Source organism: Melospiza melodia, chromosome 8 (genome assembly GCF_035770615.1).
Source record: "Melospiza melodia melodia isolate bMelMel2 chromosome 8, bMelMel2.pri, whole genome shotgun sequence".
Taxonomy (NCBI): Eukaryota; Metazoa; Chordata; class Aves; order Passeriformes; family Passerellidae; genus Melospiza; species Melospiza melodia.
The window spans coordinates 19,446,559-19,462,562 of NC_086201.1; the positions used below are offsets into that span (position 1 = coordinate 19,446,559).

The following is a 16,004-nucleotide window of genomic DNA, read 5'->3' on the forward strand; positions in this document are numbered from 1 at the left end:
ATTTCGTGCGGCGGCGGCGCGGGGCGCGCACCTGCGCGCTGGGAGGGCGGCGGGAGGGCAGGGGCGGAGGAAGAGGAGGGTGGTGTCAGGGGAGGGGAGAGGCGGTGTCGGGAGGGGGGCGCGGGCGGCGGGCAGGGCGCCGGTGCCGCGGCTATCGCGAGAGGGCGGCGCCGCGGGGCGGGGAGCGAGGGCGGCGGAGGGATCGCGGACCCGGAGCCCGGCGCGGCCGTAACGGCCCCTCGGTGTCCCGTCATGGCGGGGGCCGGCGCCAGCAGCAGGGACAAGCGGGAGACGGCGGCGCGGCTGAAGGCGGCGCTGGGTGGCGAGAGCGGCGCGGCGGCGGCGGCGGCGGAGCTGCGGACGCTGCTGGAGCTGGTGCTGGCCCCGGCGGCGGGCCCCGGCGGTGGCGAGGCGGCGGGCGAGGCGCTGGAGTGGTGCCGCTGCCTGCTGTCGGGCGGGGAGCCTTGGGACAGCTTCGTGCAAGCCGTGCGGGCCTACGACCCCGCCACGCTATGCGGCCTGGTTTGGACCGCCAACTTCGTGGCCTACCGGTGCCGGACGTGCGGGATCTCGCCTTGCATGAGCCTGTGCGCCGAGTGCTTCCACCAGGGAGAGCACGCCGGGCACGACTACAACATGTTCCGGAGCCAGGCGGGGGGCGCCTGCGACTGCGGCGACAGCAACGTCATGCGGGAGGCCGGGTGAGCGCGGGGCGGCCGCGGCGGGGCGGGCGGGCACCTGCCGGCGGGGGCGGCCCCGCGGGCGGCCGAGCCGTGCCCGGGCCGGGCCGGGAGCGCGACCCCGGCCCGCAGCCGCCCTGAGGGAGCGCAGGAGGCGAGGCCCCTGCCACCTCCCGGGCCGCCTGCCTCCATCCCTGGCTGCGGCTCGGACCGCGGGCTGAGCGGGGAGTCCGCCGGGGTTCGGCAAGGTGGCTTTGTTGATGTGGGTGTGCCTTTTTTTAGGACGCTCGTGCGAACCTTGTTGCCCTTGCACCCAGTGCCAGCCTTCAGGGAAGTTGATAAGGCAGAGTGCATGGGAGGCAGTACCTGTCAGCTTCCAGCTAGCAGCCTTGGCCTAACACAGCTAGCCGAGAAGTCAAAATACTTTGGGACAGCATGTGAGCAGATAAGCCAAAGTGAACAGATTGAGTAAGAGGGACGCATTTTTGTGTGATTTCCCAGTCTGCAATTCATTTTGCCACCTTAGCTTTAAATCAAGGAATGTGGTAGTGCTTGGATGAATACAACAGGGCAGGTTTTTGTGGAAGTCAAAGGTCTTTTGTATTCTGACCTACTGGAGGCAAGACTGAAGTACCTGGTCAGAAGAAGAGGAAACGGGTACCTCATTAAACCCTCCTTTGTTCTCATGTGTACCCAATGGTGACAGGAAAGATCAGTCAACCAGTTACTGGATGAAGGTTATACCTAGCCAGTAAACTTCAAATTTTACAACTGTCTTCCGGAGCTCCCTGTGTTCCTGTTTATTCACCAGCTAGCTAAAGGCTTCACTAGATGTCAGTTTGGAGTGCTCGAATGAGGATTCTCTTCTGCCTAACCTTGTGGAATAGTCTGTCTTGACTGTCTTAGCCTGGATGACATGGTATGCTGTTGAATTCGAAGTTGTGGCATACCTAGCAGAAAACACTAGGAACATAGAGAAGTTTTAAAACATTTTCCTTGGTTATTTTCTTGGTTTTGCAGCTTTACAGGCTATAACTCTGTATCACTCACTCAGCATATTAAGATTCCTTCTCTTTTTGCATTCCAACTTAAAGGTTTCATTAATTCTGCTTTTTCTGTTTCTTGAATGTTGTTGCCTTGACTCCAATTCTTTGTGTCTGTAATCACTGTTCTGCTGCTGCAGGCCTTGAGGTGGCTTCAGTTTTTGTTTCTTATGCTTTTCTTACCTTTTCTTTGTCTTGCAATCTGCCTCTATCATTTATTCATTCTTTTTTGGTGGACTCTTTTCTTGTTGATAGACTTACTGCAATGTCGGAATTTTTTTCCTCCTTTTGTTTTCAGTAATCTTCAGTGGTTTCAAGTTGCTACTGCTGAAGTGATTCTTTCTTTATCAGTTCTTCTTCAACTTGTGGTGATTCTGCTTTCCTCAGCATCATTGAACTAAGAATTTCCATTGATCTTGAGAAACAGGAAAAAAATTAATACTTCTTCCACTGTTAATTGTGGAATAGACTTAGGGCTCCTCTTAGTGGCAGGATTTTAACAGAGCACACACAAATTGAGCTACTTAGGGTGAATGCTAACATGACTTGTGATGCTGTGCTCATCCCAGACTGTATAGCCTTCACAGTTGTCTTTTCTTATTTTAAAAAGTTTTCTTCTTGAGGAAATCTGGTTAACAAAGAAGAAATAAAAAATGCTCTTAAATTTGCAATGTAAGCAGATGCAAACCCCAAGGGAGTAACAATCTCATTTCTGTGTGCCCTAGTTATTACTTTTAATGGTAGAATTTGAGAGTAAATTGTCTTGTTTGTAAGGTAGGTCCCTTCAGGAGTTTTGGTCACTAAAGCTGAAGAATTGCTGAACAAATGAATATTTGTTCAGAACAACACTTGGCATTGTGCAGTAGGCTTTCCATTCCTCTTGGACATATAAGGAGGGCAGTACATGGCAGCATATGGGGTGCCTGCATTTAACATAAGGTCACTTCTACTTGGGTGGACAAGAACTGATGTTAAGCCATTGCAGTTAAGTGAACTAGAAACTTTGTTTGCTGCACAAGACAAAGTAAAATAAACTTCCACCAATCTAAAAACCATTATTGTGTGCAAACACAGTGAGTTTTACCTGTTGACTTGAATTGCTACAATGCAGCATGTTTAGATAGTGTTTTAACTTTGTGTATACAAATCAACTGCACAATTACAAAGGTAATGCTTTGCATGTCAAAGTTAGGAGGCCTTCATGGTGGACTTAGGAAACTGGAGTGTGTCTAGCCTGATATAACCTTGGCCTCCACAGCCTAGGTTTCTATTAATAGCAAGGGAATCAAATGTGGAGCCTACTTACAAACTTTATCTACCATCTGTCTGCTCAGATACAGTTTTGTGTAGGTGCTGTATATCAATATTATAGTAGCCTTCTTTTGTTTCTGTTCCTGTTATCTGGTCTTCATCTTCATAGTATTTATTTGATGCAGCTCAAAAATACTGTTCATGAAGTCTTAGTTAACTGATCTGCTATAAAGGAAATCTCTCCAGTTTAGAATCTGGAATATCTTCTCATTGCCTTTAGGATGGTTAATGTAAATCTAGAAATGGTTTACCCTAGAGTATGAGTGTGTGTTAATCTTGTAAAACTAATTAAAAATAGAATTTGCTTTATAGAGATACTTGAATTGCTTTATAGAGATATCTGAATGTTAGTTTTTTATTTCTGATGTCTTTATAAAAAGAAGCTGGAATATAGTGTAATAGATGGATACTATGATTTGCCTTAGGTACCTAGGTTTGCTTTAGGATCCTTGTGTAATTCTCATTTGTTTTAGAAAAATCAGATTGTCACATTTTTGGACCTTTTGATTTCCATGCAGATTTCAGTGGTTTTGTTGTTTAAGTTAATTGCAGTTGGTCTAATCTACTAGAATGTATTGTAGACTTTAGAAAATATTCAGGTTTGTAAATGTAGCTGCTTGTGAAAGCATTAAAAATTCTACCTGTGGCAAGGTTGAATAGATTTTAAAATCCATTGGTATGTCAGAAGGTAGAAATAGTTTGTAGTTGTCTCCCATATGGTGTCTAGCTATTTGCAAATGAAATCTAGCAAGGCCTTCAGAGGTAATTAATAATGTTCTGAAGAAGCAAAAATCTTCGGTTCTAAAGCATTTTGTGTAGACATATGCTCATAGTTCAAATGAGTTCATTTGTTGGATTAAAAAGTCCCATGCAGTTGGGCAGGGGAAAATTCAAACTGGAGTATTTTTTGATTGGTAGATGGTCTTGTATTATAATGAAAGTGATGGTTTATGAAATGAGCTTGAAGAAAACAGTATGCCATATGGCTATTATAAGAGTATAACTAGTCAATAATGTTGCTGCTGAGTACCATCTTGTTTCTATGGCTGTCTTGTTCTAAATCCCCTCCAAGTTTGTAGACAATAACCTGACATACTAGAGAGCCTCAACACTTTGGCTATTGTGTGCTGCCGTGTCCTGTTTCAGAGTCTGTCAGTTTGTTGACTTATTTGTTAAATTAATCATGTGGAAAGCAGATGTTTTAGTACTGCATTACAGTACAGCACGAATAATACCTCCATGAAGGGTTGCATATCCTGAAAGGTGAAAAGCCAGGTTAAGAATTTTGGTTAATGGGCTTTTGCAGTGATGTTTTTTGTTTATTTCTTGGTGGTTATGGCAGCCAGTGGTTCCATTGACATAGTGTTGCCTTATCTTACATTAAAGGGATGAAGGTGTTACCCATTTCCACTTGCAGCAGTGGGCTGGTTCTTCATCAAGTAACAAATCCTGTAGTTGTAAGGAAGGTAACTCTCACAGATTGGTGGTATATGCTGTGTGTTCAAAAGCACCTTCAGGTACCTAGCTCTAAACTTCCTGCAGTTCTGTCTTTACTGATCCCTGCTTATCTTTCCACCATAGATAAGACTTCTCTCTGTTTTCTTATTTTTCATCATGATGTCTCTCTTGGAGACAAACATATTTGTTGGCTCTACTGACTTCCCCTTGTGAAAAGGCCAGACAATTCTCTTTGCCTCCTCTTGCTGGCAAGTATGAGAAGTATATTCTGTTTCTAAATGGCTTGGCTTTTCCTGCTTTAATTTATTTAGAAAAAGCTCTGATTTTTTCAGTGTTTTAAAATGTTTGCACCCAGCAAGGATTATTGAATGTTTTTGTTAAATTTTGGATACCTAATAGGTAGATACCTAATTTGCATGACCTTTGCTATTCTGTCCCCATAAAATTCTATCCTTCCTTTTATTCCTTTTCAGAAATTGGGAGCTATGGAAGATTATGTTCTATTTTTTAACCTTCTGTAGCTACGTAAGAGTAAAAGAGCTTTTTCATATTCTAGACTTTTAGAAAATGAAAATCTTAGTAAGTGAAAATGTTAACAGTGTGACCATAAAAAAGGAAGCTTGTTCTTGAGAGAGCTGTTATTGCTAGTTATCTTTGGATGCATGCTGTACATGTTTATCATGAATGGCCTCTTTTACCATCTTGGGTTGTGGAACTGGGATCCCCTTAAGATCAGAAAAGTCAGATCTGCTTGTGGCTGTGTTTTGGGACATACAGTCAATTATTGTTTCACTGGCACAAAGTGGATTACTTGGCTATTTTACAGAGTGTCTTGCAACAGCAAATCACCTGCTTAGCATATATATAACATGTTGCTGCTTCAAGGTCATCCCTTCCTGTGTGACGCTATCAATTGTCTTGTTTAACAATTACCAAGAAGTTTTCAGTTCTCCAGGACCTAGGCTAGGTTTGGTAATGCAGCTTCAAAGGGATAAGGGTGCTCTTTTAGAACTTTCTTCAAGAAGTTGGTGAAACAGATGCTTTATCAAAAGGCTGAGAGCCTGCAAGTAGCCAACTTTAGCTTAGTCTCTGAGTTTTATGAAACCATGTTAAAATGCCTGTGTGTTCAGGATTGTTGAGCTGCTACAAATGGTGTTTTGTAGGGTCTCTTGTCAACTCCATGCAGCTTTTCTGTGACTGAAGTCCTTTGGGCTACCAAGGAGGGACTGGAGAGAAGTTTGAGCTGTAGTGGCTGATAGCTTAGTGTGAGAGTTTGGATAAATCCACAGTCACATATGAAGGATGTGACTCTTCAGAACAAAACCTCCACCAAGTTCATCCACATACAAAGTACAGGAATTCATACTGGGATTCACAAGGACCGCAGAATTTGAAGTTACCATGCATTTATAAATATCTGATTTCCTCTGTTCTCCTCATGCTTCCCCCAGATATAAAGCTCAAGATAATGTATTGCTTCTTAGGATTCCACAGTGACACTGAGTACTTTACATAGAGCTTCATGTTAGGCCTTATCCTTGGAAAGCAAAAGACATTGCAGTTGAGTCTATCATGTCATACAGTCAGCTCTCAAACCTGCCTGACTTGATTTCTTTTAAGAATGTCTCTAATTAGGACCACATCAGCTTCTAAATTACTTGCTGAGATGTATTGCAAATGGTTAACAGCCCAGTGCTACTTTTGTATTACTACCTTTAGAGCTGTGACCTGACTAGATGCATTGTTACTTTCTACATGCCTCTGGAATAATGTGTAGTTGTTTCAAAGTCATCAGGAAGAAGTTGAAACATATCAATATACACAACTATAAATATGTACAAGCCTGAACTCTTGCTATGTTAGTTACTGAACAAACTTAAATGATGGTTTTGCCCCAAAGGTTTGCTGAGAGGACCAGGCTGGTCTGAAGAGCACAGCAGTGCTGTGAAGGCTGAGTTCACAAGATATGACTGCTATATATCTTGCCTTGCCTGAAATTTGGCTTGTGTATTGTATCACTAGTCTATTGCTTTATCATTTGCCTTGGTATATATTCAATTTAAGAAGAGCTGTGTTTTAGAGCTCTCTGAAACAGTCTTGTTTAGATTGGGGCTAACCAGTTTTGATTTTCAGTTCCTTTACTTTGATTCCACCAAATTGTAAAGCTGCTTTTATACTTTTCAGGAACGTATGATCTGCCCAGAATTCTAAGTCCACTACATCAGGGTGGAGTGTTATTTGTCTGATCTATATGGAGCTGTCAGTGGATCTGTTGGCAATGGAACAAATGTGGTTTTGGGAGTATGTTTAGAGAACACATTCCTTAAGAGCTGTTGTTTCTTTGATCTTTCTTAATGACCATATAGGTTGATTCAGATTTCAGGCCATACTTCCTTCACTTTTACAGTATCAGGAATTTTATATTTTTTAAATATCCTGGAATAGTGTCTGAGAGCTGCAGGTGATTTTAAATAATAGTATGTAAATATTAGTATGTGGTTCCTTCCTCCTTAGAGGGTTCTGGTACTAAGCTTTGAAAACAATGAATTTTCTTTGCATTGAATTAATAGAATGGCTATTAGGTAACAGGGACTAAATGAACTGCCTCCTTCAGGATGCACCTCTGTTTCTGCACAGTTCCTGCACTGATAATAGCTCCAGCATGAAACATGTAAATACTTTCCAAGAAAGCTGAAAATTACTTGGATATACACCTTGTCTGTTGGAGGCCTGGCCAAAGCTTAAGTTGATACCTATTATTAAAATTCACACATCTCATTCAAGTCCTGAAGAAATTAAGATTGTTTTTGCATTTGTCTAGCACTGTGTGTGTAGTCACTTAGATCTTTGTCATGTGAAGTATTTGGGTCAAAATACTACATGCTGTATATTTGACCTGTTTAAATTCTCTTTGGAGAATTTTCTTAACCAGAAAGTGTTTTTGTTAACTGTTTTTGGAAAACTGTTTCTTGATTTTTGTTCTTTCAAGTAGATGTACTGTCCATGTACTTCAAGGTCTTGGAAGTCCATTCCTTCTCCTTCTTACTCATTTTTGCTTTAAAAGCGTCCTTATGATTGAAACTGCCAAATCTACTGTTTCTGATTGATAATGGGTACTTGCATACTAATAAAAATCATTGTAGTTTTGTCTGCTATACAGGATGTTTGTCTCAGGACTAACAGAAAAATAGAAATGCCCTGCAGAGCAGCTTTGACTGCTTTTTCTTTGACCTGGTGTGCTTCTTCATTTAATGTAGCACTGAGCTCCAAGAGAGCTTCTATGAGTCATTGCCTCTCTTCCTGCTGTTCTGCAAGGATTGGAATAACTTCTTATTGTCCAGTCTCTGATTTCTAGCCACCTAACCTGGCCAGTCAGCTTTGCCATTAAAGCTTTAAGCTGAAAAGATGTCCTTTAAAGTTGTTGGGTTTTTTTTTTCTTGAGAAGCCATTAGTTATTCTGCTGTGTTTCGTTGTCCTCTGCTATTGACTCTGTTGCCTCTGTTTTGGAAGTTTTCTGGTTAGAAGAGTGAGACTGACATCTTTTCAGCTGGCTTTGCCCCTCATAGCAGAAGTGCAAGTATTCAGTTTTGTCTATGAGCTCTGTAGCTTGCAGTTTTCATAAAGAGCAGAAGAGTGCTCATTGCTTGGGTCTTGAGTCAGTACCACATTGATTCACTTTTGGAAGCCTGTTTTGCAGGTGAAAGGAATTTAACTAATGAAGTGCAGTTATTAGGGTGTGTGGGGGAGCATGCTAAACTTAATTTTAATAGGAGCAGTAGGTTTATTTCTCTGCATTTCTTCAGAGTTATCATTGTATTTGTTATTGTTAGGGACAAGTGGATTTACATAAAGCAACCCTACAATATATCCAAGCCCTTTTTCATCCAGATAATTTTCTAATCCTGATTATCAAAGTTTTACTTTGTTCTGAATTAAGGTTTGGTTTGATATTTGAACTGCAAAGGCGGGAAAAAACATTTAACACATAAGAAATGATGTAATGGGTTTGTAACAACTCAGAAACAATTGTAGCACTCAAAAAGTACTTTGTATCTTGCTTCTATTTTGTACATTCAGAGTATGTATGAGTAGTATTTGTGTGTTAGTTTTACAGTGGAGAGAGAACACATGCTTTTTAAAAAAGTTGTGTTGAATTCATATTTATCAAACTTCATTTGAATACTTTATGAAACATTACATGATGTTAGTCATGAGGTATAGATTATGAATATGTATTATACCGTATATATACGTATGAAATGTATATTATGTTTTAAATAAGAACTCAGTTTAGGTATGACTTACTGAATTGAAGACTCAAGTAGGGCTTTACTTTCTTTGCTTAAAAACTGATTTCCAGCAGTTTCCATTTGGATTCTGTTGCTTGGGTCCCAGATCCTTGTCCCTAAAAGATTCTGTCAGACTCAGGTACTCATAGTGCTGTAGTAGAGTGTGAAATTGGGATGTTTTCTTTTGGCAGTCTTATGATCCAGTTTAAAAACAAATGACGGGGAGGCAGAGGACAAAATAGTGAGAGAAAAGTGAGGGTAAAAATAGTCCATCTGTGTATATGTTTACTTATGTCAAGTTTCTGGAATGCAGCTGCAACTTGAGACACTGTGGGATGTCGTGGATGAAGGACTGATCAAATGCTGTAAAGGTGTGGTCTGGCTGGTACTTAGGGCATTTATCAGCTGCTATGATAACTGTGGAGTAAAAAAACTCTCCTTTGAAGTGATGGAATTGCTTCCACAGTGAGCATTGTATCTACTTCTTGTGCTGGTGGATCAGGATGGCATTTTCCTGCATGTCTTTGTTTGAGATTTTGGTTTATTTTGTTCCCTGTGTTTTGCTCCATGTCAGGTTAACAAGGAAAGGGGTGATGGCAAAATGATTTGGGGATTTCAGTGTGATTTCCAAGGAGACTGGTCTGTGAGTTTTAATGGATTTAAATTGGCCCAGTGAAATTTTTTATATATTCCTATAAGTAAATAACTTCTGCTGGCTTAGCTTCTGAACTGGTTTAACATAGGATCTGTCAAGTGCTAGTGCTAGAACCAATAAGAGGGCTGAAGACAGAGTTGTGGCAGGACTGATCTAATTCAACTAGGCTGTGAAGCTGTAGCCTAAAGGAGTTATTTTACCTGAAGCCACTTGTAAAATGTATTTTTGAAATTCACAGTAAAATTATTAAAAATGGACATAGTAGGAAATAATGGAATAAATCTGGGAAGTTTGATATTGAAGTTGTTCAGAAGATATTAATGCTGCTTATGTTTGTAACAAATGGTATTGCTTACTCATGTGGATGTCAGCAATGGTCTGCTTTTCACAAATAAGATATTAATGCAGTGTAAGGCATGTCAGATTTTTTTTAAATCATATGGAGAAGATTATTTGTTAAACTTAAGTTTTTATTTAATTACAAGTTTACTGTTTGTTCTCTCCTTTTGCTAAAATTAGTCTTATCTTTTTGTGGAAAAGTGATTTCAAGGGCAGGGAAATGCATTCCTGTTTGAAGCTGCTGTGCTTTATGCATGTGACAGTGAAAGAACTTTTCCTTACAGGGAATTGAATCTGGGTCCTTCATTGGTCTTCCAGGATCTGTGTTAATATAGCAATAATAGCACACCTTATAATTCAGTAATCCTTTCTTGATCCTCTCAAGAAACAACATATTCATAACTTTGATTTCCAGGATATGTGAAGTTTGGGCTGGTTAATCCATGCCCCTGAGATTGGTGCAGTTGGTCAGCACAGTGTTAGTAGTGCCAAGCTCGTGGGTTCGGTTCCTGAAGGCACCATTCACTTCACAGGTGCACTCCATGGTCCTCCTGGGTCCCTTCTGACTCTGATCCTGTTGTGATGGGTTCAGAACTTCCATGGTGACATCGACTTCATGGGGAGCAGAGCTTATTTTCTGTGGAAGGAAGCCTTGTGCTTAGCAGAAACTGGGACTCAAAATGACTTTACCTGTGTGTTTTGTTACAGCGGCTTCCTTAGCTTGTGATCATAACCAGTGAAAAGATCTTTTGACAGAACACAAAATGTATGGGGGGGCGGGGGGCTGTGAAAGATGTTAGAGTGCACTGTGTTCCTTCCTTTTGTGTCTTTTAGATCTTTATTTACTTTTGATCCCTTCTTATAAGGACAGTGGTGAAAGGAAAATCAATTACTGTAAAAGTAGGAAATACCATATTTTAGCATAGATGAAGCCGCATTTGTGATTTATAGAAGTTCAGGTTTCTGTATGTGGAAAAGATAAATTTTGGATGACTAAAGAGAAAAAATGCATGACTTTTACAAGCCCCTTTGAATTCCCTGCAGTTGCAAATTGTGCTGTTTATCCATACTGAACAATTAACATGGAGTGACTTTTCATAACTTCTGTGAATGTAGTAGGGAAAGTGGAAGGCAAAAGTGAACACTATTTATTTGGACATTTATTAACAGAAAGTCAGTCATCACTGAGCTCTTTCTGTTCCAAGGATATATTGGGTTTATATACAAATAGCAAATCAACTGGCTAGTACTGTCCTTCTCTACCTTTTCTTAATAAAAAGTCTCATTTCTAATGTGCAAAAGCAAAGGAGAAGCTCTTAATCTTTAATCTTGTGAATTTGCTAGCCATTTTTGTGAATTGCCATTTTAACTGTTGGACTAGTATTGGTTTTTTTGGGGGCTTTTTTGCCTTTTTTTTCTTGATTCATCAACTTTCTTTGTGCCTTTCTTCTATTTCCTTCTTCTCTTGAAGATGATTCTTCAGTGGTCCTCAAAGAAGAAAAGCTTAAGTTTTAGAAAGTAACAGGCTGCTTCTGGAAACCATGGCATAAATTTGGAAAACAGTTTTCAAAGTCAAACAAAGCTGTGTTTTTTTCCTCAATTTTTTGCGTTGAAAAATTGTTAGTAAAATCTGGTGAATCTTTTCAGTAAAAGTTTATTGTTGTGTGATGTATTTTTAGACTATTCTTTGTTTAGTGTGGTTTTTGATGTGGGTAAATAACTCTTTGATGTTATGTCCTTTCTAAAAATAGTTTGGGAGTTGAAAAGTATTCAGTGTCTCCTGAGTCAGGCTCATGTTAAGTGAGTAGGAAATCATTCTGTCTGCTCTAATGGGGTTTGGCTCAACATCATGTCACTGTGCATTAGCCAAGCCTCAGCTACTACCATGCAGGAATTTTCCAAAGAATAAATGTTTTCTTTTCTTTTTAAATGAAAGTATTTTGTAAGGATTTTGTGAATCATAGTTGCTGTACATTTGAAATGCACACTGTTCCTGCACAGTCTTATGCCTTTTTAAGTTGTTTTTATTGTCAAAAGATATTTTTAAAAGTCATTATCTGAATGAGGACTTGAAAAATAAGACTGTCTGATTATGTCACAGAAAGGAGAAGCAAGTCAGTGTTCTTCTGGTTGTTCAATGGAAGATAGTTCTGATATATATGGGAAGAAGCTGAGATGTTAGATAAGTGAACTCTGAGCAGCAAAAAAAAAAATTGGCAGCTTTATAATTCTCTGGCCTCAGAATGAGAATGGGCTTGAACAGAGTAGCTGGAATTTCAGAGTACCATTTCCATACCACCTTTAATGTAAAAGCATCTACTCTCTGAAAAATGGAAAAGGAATACTTTTTTTAGTATATGTTAAAACTGCTGAGCTGTGCTTGGCTAACATTTTTCTCATCTGTTTTCTAGGTTTTGTAAAAGACACCGGATTAAATCGAATTCGAATGTTCCGTGTGTTCCGAAACACTTGTTGATGATGTCAGAATTAGTTCTTCCACAGTTCATCTTTAGTCTGATTCAGCATTTACGAGAGGGCTATAATGAGCCTGGTATGTTTTGGATTTGCATGTATCTAACATATCTTACCATGCTGTTAGCTCTTCCTTTGCAGTCTGTGAAGACACAGCACATGAATGCTCTCCCTAGTTGATGTCATTGTATTTTGTACCTCTCTTCCTAACAAAATTACAGCCTGACTTGGTGATTTGATTTTATTACCTGCTGGCATGCTTAAATATGTTTTAGGGGTTGCCTAGCAATGTGCTGAGCTCTTCCAGAAAATGAAATGAGGTATAGTTTGAAATTGGTATGTGTGAATTTTGGAGCATTATGAATATATAAATTATTTTCATTTGCAATGGTTGTAACTGTTCTGCTTGTGACAGTTTTGGCTGAATTATATTACATCTACACCAAAAGTTCTTCTTCTGTGGTTTCAGCTCTTGATCTGCCATCGGAGAAAGACCTTCATAAAATTCTCCAGGTTTTGGAGCCTCATGTTTCCTTCCTAGAAGACTTGACAAAAATGGGAGGTGCAATGAGATCAGTTCTTACCCAGGTTTTAACTAGCCAACAGTTCTACAAAGATCTTAGCTCTGGTATGTTTGTGTTATTTCTAATAATTAGATTTTCAAACTATGAAGCATTAAGGGCATAAGTTTTTATAATTTCAGTTTCTGCATGTTTTTATTTGACATCTCAAAACACAGAAAAAAGTATATTTTTAAAGCTATTACGTTGATAGGAAGGTGAGCTTCAGGAGTGACTAGAAACATTTGTTTTTAAGACCTGTAAGAGCAAACATCTGATCTATGTCCCAAATAAATGTATAAATAAACATCTTTTCAGAAAAGTTTTTATAGGAAATCCATTCTAGCTTAGTACTTCCAAACTAGTCATAATAAGGTTATTTGAAGTGGAATATTTGTAACTCATTTTGGGATCTACTCTCACAGAGGTTACTGGAAGAAAACTGAATGGCAAAAGGCCATTGTCTGTCCTGCATTTCTGTGCAAAGCCTTTTTCATCTTTTTTTCTTAAACTTTACCCTCTCACTCCCCCCCCCCCCCCCCCCCATTATTTATTCAATCCTGTACCAAATCACAATAAATCTGAAAATGTTGGCAGTCACAACTAACCCCAAATCCCTAGTGTAAATTAACTCCATGTTGTTTTCTTGTGATTAAGAGTCCCTTGCATAGGTACAGAACAAATAGTGATTTCTGTAGTTTAAAGTTGCCATAACTGGCTTGGGCAGCAGCTACTTAAAAGAGCAGGCAATCCCCAAATCTTTATTTGAAAGGAGGAACACTTAGTAAAGCTGCCTCAGGGGCAGTTCTATTTATTCTTTCCTTCCTTTCTCTCTCCTGTTATAGTATTCAAATGGGAGTAATTTAATTACTCCTCTTTCCTATATGTGATGGATTTCCTGATACAGAAATACAGAAAGGGAATGGAAAGTAAGACATGCTTATCTGGACTCTTGAAATGGAGAATATGTATAATTAAATTAAAACATTGTGGGCCATTTTTTAGATTGCTTGCATAGACTGTGAAGCATATGAACCAAGGAGCTGCTTTTGTGCTTTAATACTGTTTTATGTGTGTATTCAAGGTGTTGGAGAGAATGCATGTGCAAAGAAAAGTCATGAAAAGTACCTCATTGCTTTGAAAGGCTCTGGGTTGGCATTTCCTGAGGATAAAATTGCATGTAATATGCAGGAACAAGGAGCTGGAACTAGCACATTATCTGTTCAAGGTTTGTGTAGAAAAATATTTTAAGAGAAAACTTGATTATTGATGGGTTTTATATAAACTGCTTTGGGTATATTTTTAAGAAAAGCTAATCTTAATGAAACTTAGAGATTTACCTGTTATTTATTGCATTACCAAATTACAGGGCCTTTACTTCTATCAGCAAAGCTAAGCATGCTAACTTCTTGTTGCTAATATGCTAAGCACCATTTTTCCAGTCATAATATTGGTGGAATTTGAGTAGGCAAGATGTAATTGCTCATAGTGAAATTTTGCCACTAGAACAAAGTGATTATCAATCCACAGCACTTCTTCTTATAAAAGTTCTGTGGATTTTATTTTGTTGATCACTGAAGTCCATCATACTTTATTATTTATCAGAGTTTTTTATTCGATTTCTGAAAGACAGTTTGTTAACACAGTGCACTGAAGTTCTGCAATGGCATGGATTTGCAAATCTCTGGTTTTGTATTGCTTGGAAATCTTACTCCAACTTCAGTCCACTGCTCTGTATCTTTTAAAGAAGATTAATGTAGTGTTCCATTTCATGCTGGCTTAAAAATCTTAAAATACTGTCTTTTCAATAATAGACTTATGAGAAGAATCTCTGAACTTTTTTATTTCAAAAGGTTTGGCAGGTGGTACAGCAACATCAGGACAAGGGGATTCTTCAGATGAGGTGAGACTTTTTAAAGACTAATGACCTGCAACAGAATATTAAAGGGAGAGAGTGCTTGCAGCCAAATCCCAGAAATCTCATTACTTATACCTGCCCTACATTGTCCCAATTTTAGTAATTAGTAATAATGGAGGTATAAAGGAATAGATCTCATGCCTTTGATTTACTAAGGACCTCTTGAAAAATCCTGTGGTTTGCTAATACTGTTCCAGTTTAATTTCTGTATATAACTGAGAAGAAACCTGTGTAGGTATTCCAGAAATCACTGTCAAGTAAATTGGACTTGATTAAAGCAAACTTAGAGCAGGTAATGCTATGAGTGGTGTTAGCAGTTTCTGGCACTTGAGAATCCAGCTGAACTGGTGAGAGCAGCAGTGAGAATTTCTCTGTAGATAAATTCCCATGTGTAGACTTGACCTTACTTACCAAACATATGGAGTGGGAGTAAAAAGGAGAGAATCTTATTTTCAGTTGAGCTTTAATAAATAAGTAGAAGAAAGTTAAATTCTGGTAGAGTAACTTCATCAATTTTCTCAGCTATTTAAAATCTACTTTCAACTAGTAAGCCTTAGCAGACGTTTTGGTAGGGTAACATAACTGACTTCAAATAATGGAAAGAGATATCCCATATAAAAACATTAATCCCTCAGTGTGGCAAAAGCATTCATGGACTGTGTTTCATTTGATTCCATGGAACATAAAATCTTGAACAGGAGGACAGGTTTAGAGAGGGCCTTTTTTCTCCTTTTGCAGAAAGGAAAACATGAGAAATAACAGCCATCCTACAGATTAATCTTTTACTTCAAACCATCTAGTACTGTAGAAGTAAACCTAAGTACTGAACTGTGCAAAACTTTCCCAAGCTGTTTAGTTCCCTGCAAAAGTACTGTCCTGATTTGTTATCTATGTAAATTTTGTAATCTAGTGTTCCATCTGTGAAACAATGCTGCCATTAGATCTTGGTGAGAAAGGTTAAAAATGTTCTTTCTACACTCATTTTAAATAGTGGTGGAAGAAAATACTGTTAAAAGTGTGCTCTTGCCACATTTCTTAATTATAACATAGTTTTACTCTCCTCTAAGAGAATATAATCAGGTATTAAAAACAAGCTGTAAATTCCCTTTGTAACTGACATGGGAGTACAGAGGAGAGGAAAGTTATTTTTCTGATAAGCATTTCAGCTTTCCACCTGCACGGTCTATTTTGACTTTTGATGAAAGGTGTGAACTTCCTTTTCAGTAATTTGTATTTGCAAAGCAGCTCATGATTAAGAAAAAGATTATAAAACAAATAA

At 39.2% G+C, this 16,004-nt stretch overlaps 1 protein-coding gene across 5 annotated transcripts in view; it reads left to right on the forward strand.

Annotated features, from left to right (window-relative positions):
- Window positions 1-237: 237 nt before the first annotated feature.
- Window positions 238-16,004, forward strand: part of UBR3 (ubiquitin protein ligase E3 component n-recognin 3) — a 98,138-nt gene continuing 82,371 nt past the window's right edge. For all 5 annotated transcript variants that reach the window (XM_063162082.1, XM_063162083.1, XM_063162084.1 and 2 more), the window contains exons 1-5: window positions 238-701; window positions 12,187-12,326; window positions 12,717-12,875; window positions 13,892-14,035; window positions 14,661-14,710. In XM_063162082.1, coding sequence (XP_063018152.1) covers window positions 253-701; window positions 12,187-12,326; window positions 12,717-12,875; window positions 13,892-14,035; window positions 14,661-14,710 — 942 coding nt within the window. In that variant the 5' untranslated portion in view covers window positions 238-252. The remainder of the gene's footprint in view (window positions 702-12,186; window positions 12,327-12,716; window positions 12,876-13,891; window positions 14,036-14,660; window positions 14,711-16,004) is intronic.